We start from the raw sequence: 8912 nt of genomic DNA, 5'->3' as shown, positions 1-8912 counted from the left end.
AAACAAACAAACAAACAAGAAAAACAAAAAAACTTTCCACCTTAGATAAGTAACTACATCAAAGCAAAAGAATCAAGAGTTTGGTTTTTTGTTGTTTGTTTTTTGTGGACGATTACTATACCTTTCTAATGTGACGTTGTTGTCCTTGGCTCTCTTTGTCTCGTCTGTGCTACTGTCAGTGTAACTACCCCCTAACCCTCCCCCCTCTGCCCAGGGCAAAGCAGGGTTTTAATAGTTTTGCAATTTTCATTAGTTTTTATTTTTATTTAGTTTTGACTTCAGATTTTCAATTTTATATCAGTTTTAATTAGTTTTTACCAATTGTTTGCTAGTTTAGTTTTTATTTTTTTGAAAATCCTTAGTTTCAGTTTAGTTTTGATTGTGTTTGCAATAATTAAGTGTAACAAAATCCCAGTTTCATCATATCAGTCATGCTCTTCTGCTTATCCTTGGGTATGTTGCTATTCCAGCTACCATACCCTGCACCCTGCACAGGTCTGTCGCAGGGCTAACACGCAGAGACAGACAACTCACATTCCCACCTATGGGTTCCTTAAATAAATAAATAAATAAACAAAGGCAGATGAACAACCATTGATACCAGGCAACTATAAAATTTATATCTTGGCCCCAATGAGACTATTAACTCTTGCAGCACCGGGTGTTCGTAATTTTGGTTCAAGTGAATTGATAAACTTTGTGAAGGCAATTGACTCACACAGTTATGTAGATGTCCCCGTCCTGTTGTCTCGGGATGCATCACGCTGCCTTGCCTGGGTTAGCTTCTGTTTTCTGGGATGAGGGTTGAGTGTGCTCCCTTACCTTCTGAAGGTAAGCTAGGTTAGCCTTCTTGTGCGAACTTTTCAAGTGCACTTTAAGGTTTGTGGGATTTTTCCCCTTTAGAAATGTCCCTCATAATTTGTCTCTTTCCACTACAAGACACTTGCTTTATCCAAAACACAGTCATATTCAAAGTAATCCCAAATTGGACTCTGGCGCTTTCTCCCGACTTTTCTTGACATGATTCTGCGCGTGGACGGAGCAGCAACACAGACGACTCAACTAACGTGCTGCCACCTGCTGGCATAATTAGACAGCAAGAAAAAATCTGGAAACTAAACTTCATTTTCACCCTTAACTATTGTATGACACGCACACATCAATGAAAACTAAACACATTTTTGCTATAAATTCAGTTAATTTTAGTTAGTTTTGTGAACACTCATTACAGTTTTAGTTAGTTTTCCTTTTTTTGTTTTTATTTTTATTTCCGTTAACGAAAATGTTTTTTCACTTCTAGTTTTCATTATTTCGTTAGTTTTTGTTAACGATAATAACCTTGGCACACAGCACAAGGCTCGCACGCGGAGTGAAGCGGGAAAAAAGTGCGAGAGAGAGGGTGAGAGAAAGAAAAAAAAAAACAACAACCCACGGCTCGCGATAAGGAGCCGGCTCACGTCGTTCACGTCAGAGATCCGGCTCTAAGAGCCATTTCGTTCGCGACCGACACATCACTACAGGAAACTAAACAGCAGTGACGTTTGTAGGGATACTGAAGTTGGGCTAGCTGGTATATAATGATGTGCTATGTGATCGCTAGCGACACAGCTATGTTAGCATAGCATAAACAGTGAAGCTGGAGGATGAAGCTGGATGATTCATCGGGAAACTAGCGGATGATACCGTGGAGACAAAGACTATCACAACGTTTCCCAACCAGAAGCCGTGGGTGGATAAAACTATCCGCGACGCTCTGAGATCCCGCACCGCTGCCTACAACACGGGACTCATGACGGGGGACATGGACCCGTACAAAGCCGCGTCATATAACGTGCGGAGGGCGGTGAAAGAGGCGAAGCAGCGCTACGGGAGGAAACTAGAGTCACAACTCCAACAGAGTGACTCTAGGAGCCTGTGGCGGGGACTAAGGACAATAACGGACTATAAAGCACCAACAACCGGTATGACGAACGCGGCCGTGACTTTGGCAGACGAGCTGAACACTTTCTATGCTCGCTTCGAGGCTGCAGCTAAGGTCTCCAACAATGCTAGTGTTAGCGGCGCTAACGGCTGCAGACAGGAAGATACTGCCAGCACCGGAAACGTGCTCGTCATCTCCGAGCATGAAGTAAGGAGAGCCTTCAAGAGAGTGAAGACCAGGAAAGCAGCAGGACCAGACGGCATCCCAGGTCGTATCCTAAGAGACTGCGCATACCAGCTAGCTCCTGTGTTCACTGAGATATTCAACATCTCTTTATCTCAGTCGGTGATCCCCACATGCTTCAAAGAGTCCATCATTGTTCCTGTCCCGAAGAAACCCCACCCTGCTTCTCTCAATGACTATCGCCCTGTAGCCCTCACCTCAGTAGTGATGAAGTGCTTTGAACGCCTGGTCAGAGACTTCATCATTTCTTCACTACCAGACACACTGGACCCACTACAGTTCGCTTACCGTCCAAATCGTTCCACAGACGATGCCATCTCTCATCTCCTCCACACATCACTCACTCACTTGGACACTAGAAGGGGGAATTATGTTAAAATGCTCTTCATAGACTACAGCTCTGCATTTAACACCATAATTCCCTCCACACTCACCACCAAGCTGGAGCATCTGGGACTCAGCTCATCTATGTGTCTGTGGATCTCCAACTTCCTAACTGGCAGACCACAGGCAGTAAGGATGGGCGGACATGTCTCAGCCTCCACCACTCTCAGCACTGGAGCCCCCCAGGGGTGTGTTCTGAGCCCCCTGCTGTACTCTTTGTACACATATGACTGCGTGGCCACTACCAGCTCCACCACCATCATCAAGTTTGCTGACGACACCGTCGTGGTGGGCCTGATCTCTGATAACAACGAGACGGCCTACCTGAAGGAGATTAGGAATCTGGAGAACTGGTGCCAGAGGAACAACCTCCTTCTAAACGTCAGTAAGACAAAGGAGCTGATAGTGGACTTCAGCACTAAGCAGGAGAGGAACTACCAGACCCCCGTCATCAACGAGTGCCCAGTGGAGAGAGTGGACAGCTTCAAATACCTCGGAGTTCACATCACGCAGGACCTGTCATGGTCCTGTCACATCAACACCGTGGTGAAAAAGGCCCGACAGCGTCTCTACCACCTCAGACGCTTGAGAGACTTCCAACTGCCCTCCAAGGTGCTCAGGAACTTTTACTCGTGCACCATAGAGAGCATCCTGACGGGAAACATCTTAACCTGGTTCGGGAACAGCACCATGCAGGACAGACGAGCTCTACAGAGGGTTGTGCGGTCAGCTGAGCGCACCATCCGCTCCGAGCTCCCTGACCTGCACTCAATCTACAGCAGGCGGTGCTGGACCAAGGCCAGGAAGATCGTGAAGGACCTCAGCCATCCCAACAACAGACTGTTCTCTCTGCTGAGGTCAGGAAAGCGATTCCGCTCCCTGAAGACCAACACAGAGAGACTGAGGAGGAGCTTCTTCCCGCAGGCGATACGGTCTCTCAATCACACCACCACACAGTACTGACCCACACATATGGTTCTTACACACACTGGACTTTCTGGACTTTGGTTTTGCACAGCACTGGTCACTATATTCTTCATTTCCGGTTAATACTTGTACAGCTGCTGTTATTGTGTATATATTTATTTATATTTAGATTTCTTCATACATTCTTATATAGTTCTATATTGTGTATTGTGTATTTTGTTGTACAGTTATTTTATTTTCAACTTTAATTTATATTTTATTCCTTCCTAGTTAAATTTACCTTTTTTAATTTTTCATATTTATTTCCTATCTTATTCATAGCCTTTTCCTTTTTTGTTCTCTTTAGGTCACGAGCAGTTGTCCAAGCATTTCACTACATATCGTACTGTGTATGACTGTGTACGTGACAAATAAAATTTGAATTTGATTTGAATTTGAATTTGATTTGAATTTGATTTGAATTTGAATTTGATTTGAACGCTAACACTTTTCCACTCGATAAAAGTTAACGTGAAGGTTCCTGATGGTTAGGGACAAATGCAATCGCATGGCAGGATGCTGTAAACGGACCAAACTTCAGTCAGGAGAACAACTGAGATAATCCATCCACAATACGAGGTTAGTCATTAATATACTGCAACAACATGGGAATAGAGCAGCTGTGATAGAATACAGCATTAATGAATCAATGGTACAGAAGTGGAGGAAGCAAGAAGAATGAGTTTAATAAAGTTTGATTTATCTGACTGCTTTGTTTTGCTTAATGTGCCTTATAATCCCGTGCACCTTATAGATAAGATAAGATACCTTTATTAGTCCCACGAGTGGGAAATTTCATTATGGTCCGAAAAATACGTATTTGACTTTTTTATTTGGCACACTGCAGTTTAATGTTGCAAAGCACCTCTTTTTAACTTCAGTGGATATTATACATGGTTATGCTCAGGACATGTCAGCCCATTTCTACTGGAACTGTCAGCAAGGAATTTGCATTTGCACTGTTAAATTTTTATATAGCTTTAATGCACATAAAAAACAGCTGCTTGTTTAAGTGAAAATAAATGGATGATGATGATAGAGTTGTGTTTTGTCTCGCGTCAATTATATCGTCAGTTATATCGTTATCGTAAATTTTCAAATATATATCGTGATAAATATTTTTGACCATATCGCCCTGCTCTAGTTCAGAATGAGAGATTCTGAAGTGTGATGGAAAAACTGGTAATTACAAGAATGGAAAGGCAAATAGAGATCACAAAACGTCCACAGTTCCTTCCAGATCCAGATGAACACAGTGAACAAATTCAGTTTTTAATTTCGTCACAACATGCAGCCAATACACACACAGAAATCCCAGAAACGGCTGCAGCCGTCGCAGACTGCGACAGTCTACGGTGCAGTGCAGCAGAAGTCTGTGTTTGAGAATCTGGGACTGAAAATGAGCTCTGAAGCTCTTAATGTTGACTTAATGCAGAGCAGCACAAACACACTCCCTCCCTCACCACCTCACAGGGTCACACTGATCGTTGTAACAACCACCAACACACGCTCAGTCCGTCCATTTCATATGCACCGGCAGACACAACCCACTCAGGCTGCTTTCGTTTAGTGTTTGGAGATGTCACTCCTGTCGATGGCTGGGCGACTCATTGCACCTGAGACTCACACAGATTTACAGTGTTTCAACAAAACAGAAAAAAAACAACCTTGTGTCTTGGATGTGGAGCAGAAAGTTAGGTATGTCCTCCCTACACGTGGCCAAGACATATTCAAGCATATCCAAAACACACTTCACATTCCCTGTGCTGAGCCACTCTGGCAGCTAAATGAAAGCGTCTAATGCTGTTTCTCGTGTTTGTGCTGCTGGACTTGAGTAAAACTGGGTTGTTTCACATGAGCTTGATGCTCCAAAGTAACACACTGCAGTTCTTCTCAGTTGCCGTACACCAGAAAACTGATTTTTCTATTAAGAAATCTTTCTTGTAAAAGACAAACTGTGAGAAAAATGTCACAACCTGCCTTGAAATTGCCCATTTTGTCAAAACACCTTCAGCAATCTTAAAGAAAATCACTTCAATAAGCAGCAACTACAGCAATGAAGAAGAAATTTGGCTTTTGGCATTTTAACTTGATAAAGAAATAAAAACTTTGCTGATCTATTTGGTCTTTGACTTTCTGTTTGTGTAATAAATACTACCACACATAAAGTTCTCGCATTAGGTCTGAGTCGAGTTTTGGCAGCTGCCATGTCTTTTCTGCTAAAGTTAGAAGTGATCATGTTTGAAGAGCACAGTTATGAAAGCTCAGCTGTTGCAACTTGACTTCTGTTTCAAAAAATCTGTAGACGTACGGAGTTTGTTTCAAAAAAGTTAAAAATGGACATCAGTGACTTGACCCTGCATTCTATCTGAAGGCCACCAGATGGCGATAGCCATGATAGCAAAAAGGCTCGTGGTCCGACCTCTGTAAACACTTTACTGCTGAGTTTATGGTCTCAGTCACTGGTTTCAGTTTGCACTGAATGACGAATAAAGTCTGTTTCATAAATCTGGATCACGCTGTTTTAAAACTGACGAGCTCACCGGACAACAAGGAGTCACACCCTTCCCATCACATCAGATTTTTTTTATACCAAGACAGTAACAGTGAAAATGCTTCATGACGAGACTTCACAGACAAGTCAACAGTAGCTACATCCATCTTTTTATACAGTCGGCCGCCTTATGTTTAAACCTTCTGTGTGCGTGGAGTGGCCAACCAGAACAAAGTGGGCTTAAAGGGAGGTTACCTAAAGCAGCTTGTTTCATAACAGAGTAAATTGAGGCAGATAAATGTGGATTAATTTGACCTACAATAATAAATATTTTGGATAAAATATGGAGGTGGGACCTATATCAGAATAGGTCCCCGTTAAACATGAAAATCTAATTTTCTGTTTGTCAAAATGACTTCATTTTGATACCACCAACCACTAAGTATCATAAAACACCATAACTTGGGAAAACAAAACTCATATCTACATGCATGAGTTCTTATTTTTATAGCACCATACAGTCCACACAGACATCAGCGGTCGGTGTAGTTACAGCAGCGTACTCACTTTCTGTCCTGGCCGAGGTCCCGTCTTCTCCTGAGCGTTTGGGCCGATCATACACAAAACCCCAACACATGTCAGCCCCGCACAGGACTGACAGGGTCCACACAAGCTGAGGACACAAAGTACCGACATCAGTCATTCATACAGTCTACAGGCTGCATCTTCCAGTGGTGCTCAAGCTGGGATTTAAGAGTTACTCTTCTGCTACAGATATTCATGGCAGCCTACATTCACACTCCACCTGCAGTGCTCCGCCTGAGATCTTAGTGAAAGGGTCATGAGGTTTATTCATCAGCGAGCAAACACAGTGCAGTGGAACAGCAACATGTCACGTATTTGACTTCAAGCACTTTTCATTTGCAAACCCCGTTTTCACCATTGACTGACTTGTTTGCACTGGCTGCTCATAAACGAGCTTCAGAAGTTTGTGATGCATGAAAGCTTTATTTGAGCTGGTGTAACACAAACTGCAGGTTTCCCCCGTGACCTGCGAACACCGCGGGGTGCTGAGCTCAAAGTGGAGAGAGACCACCCCTCAGCTGCATCACAATCGCCTGATAGTTTGACAGATCTGTGACCTTTCGGAAATGACAGAAGAGTCCACAATTGTTCTGCAAATGCTCATCAGCAGGGAGGACACCGGGGTGTAGAGGTTCCACGCAGAATAACGCAAACTACCAAGAAACACGCGGTCTAACGCGTCACTGCACGGGGATTTACGCACAAAACATGCAGATTTTTCGAAAGTCAGCTGCAGTTAAAACTCTTGCACATGGACTCTTACCAGTTTGTGCAGCAACATGTTCCTCTGTGCGTCCTCGGTGTTGCACCGCGCTGTAGGTCCGTGAGTGACTGATGCTGACTCTCCACACCGAAGGACCACCGGAGAGGAGGACCGTTGAAGAGGAACAGCAGCGAGGGAGGGGGAGGTGACTGAAAGGAGCGGACAGGATTCTGATTGGTGCAGCTGTGGAGGAGGGCTCCGGGCTGAGACAGGAAACGTCTCCACAGCCACTGAGCTGCGGTTAGCTCCGACTGAGAGTATTTACTCACAGGACAGTAAGGTGCTTAAGAAACACGACAATTATTTTTATTTTTTACAGTGTATCAATAATCTCTATCTCTTGGCTGCCGACACTCGTCTATAGCCAAACCGCTTCTGTAAAAGTGAAACTTGACTAAAGTTCGGGCCCTGAAACTGATGCTGGGTCAGTTCCAAGATTTTTACTTGAAATTAGAAATGAATAAAATATACGCCGAAGCCTAAATTTAACCAAAAGTTCATTTATGAATTCATTTATGTTGTCGCGGTTCGAATTTTGAGGAAGAGACATACGACTGAAAGTCCATAGTGGGTCAACACAAATGATTTTATTAAAACACATACATGTGGTGAAAATGGGGTCTGCAAAACATCAGGCTCCATCTCCCGCCTGACAATAGGTGGGTGTGATATTTATACTTATGATGACCAGTAACTCCGTCACCGCAGATGAAAAACAACATGCCTGTTCCAGTAATTCTATGTCAGATATTCTTAAACAGAACAGTTCCTCTCTCAGTTCCTCCACCGCCGCCCAGATGCATCCTGTTATTACACTTTTCTAGACTTAGACAACACTTGCAATCAGTTTACCCAGACAGGCTATGTGTCTGTGTCGTTAAACACCTGAAAGGCCCTGGGGACCTTTTGTGCCTTTTGTATTTTTCGATTCCAAGCCATTTGCACTGTGTTTAATTGAATATAGCCAAATTCTCCAAAAAAAAGTTTGGTATAATTTTATTTCAAAATTCAAGTCTGACTTCCTTAAGCCCTTAAAAAATGCACCCTCTAAAGGCCCTAATGGACCAAAACGTCCACCCCCCAAAAAGTGCAATAAAAAGATTATATATTCATATTTTTTTCCACTTTAAATTGGTCAGTCTTTTAAAACTACTTCTCCCTGAAATATTCATATAAAGTTTTAATTACATTTTCGTTGTTTTAACCCTTTAAATCCCAGGTTTATTACATGAGCGCCCTGTTTTTTTAGGCCCAAAAAACAAAAAAACTTAATATTTTCAAAAAAAACCATTTGAAGTAATATTCGTTTGTTATTATAATTAGGCCTTTGGATGGACTAAAGATTGGCACCAGTCATTTCGATCGCCTTTTATTTTTTTTGCAGGAGCGCATTTCATAAAATGCACACACTATCGGTCCTAATCGACCACACCCAAAAAAGTGCTATAAAAATTTTATATATTAATATTTTATTCCACTTTAAATTAGCCAATCTTTTAGACCTACTTCTCCTTGAAATATTCATGTCAAGTTTTAATTACATTTCGCGGATTTTA

The 8912-nt window shown here is 42.7% G+C and overlaps 1 protein-coding gene and 1 long non-coding RNA gene across 7 annotated transcripts in view; one reads left to right on the top strand and one right to left on the bottom strand.

Moving 5' to 3' along the window:
• Nucleotides 1-7479, bottom strand: part of enpp2 (ectonucleotide pyrophosphatase/phosphodiesterase 2) — an 80978-nt gene extending 73499 nt beyond the window's left edge. For all 6 annotated transcript variants that reach the window (XM_080307726.1, XM_080307727.1, XM_026183795.2 and 3 more), the window contains exons 1-2: nt 7357-7479; nt 6576-6681 (exon numbers count right to left, since the gene is read on the bottom strand). In XM_080307726.1, coding sequence (XP_080163852.1) covers nt 6576-6681; nt 7357-7374 — 124 coding nt within the window. In that variant the 5' untranslated portion in view covers nt 7375-7479. The remainder of the gene's footprint in view (nt 1-6575; nt 6682-7356) is intronic.
• Nucleotides 4021-8912, top strand: part of LOC145431714 (uncharacterized) — a 196955-nt gene continuing 192063 nt past the window's right edge. Inside the window, exon 1 of the long non-coding RNA XR_013911994.1 lies at nt 4021-4093. This is a non-coding gene — a long non-coding RNA (uncharacterized LOC145431714). The remainder of the gene's footprint in view (nt 4094-8912) is intronic.

This window comes from Astatotilapia calliptera, chromosome 11 (genome assembly GCF_964374335.1).
Source record: "Astatotilapia calliptera chromosome 11, fAstCal68.1, whole genome shotgun sequence".
In the NCBI taxonomy this organism is placed as follows: Eukaryota; Metazoa; Chordata; class Actinopteri; order Cichliformes; family Cichlidae; genus Astatotilapia; species Astatotilapia calliptera.
Note: the sequence above shows the minus strand (reverse complement) of the source record. Positions and strands in the feature narration are given on the sequence as shown.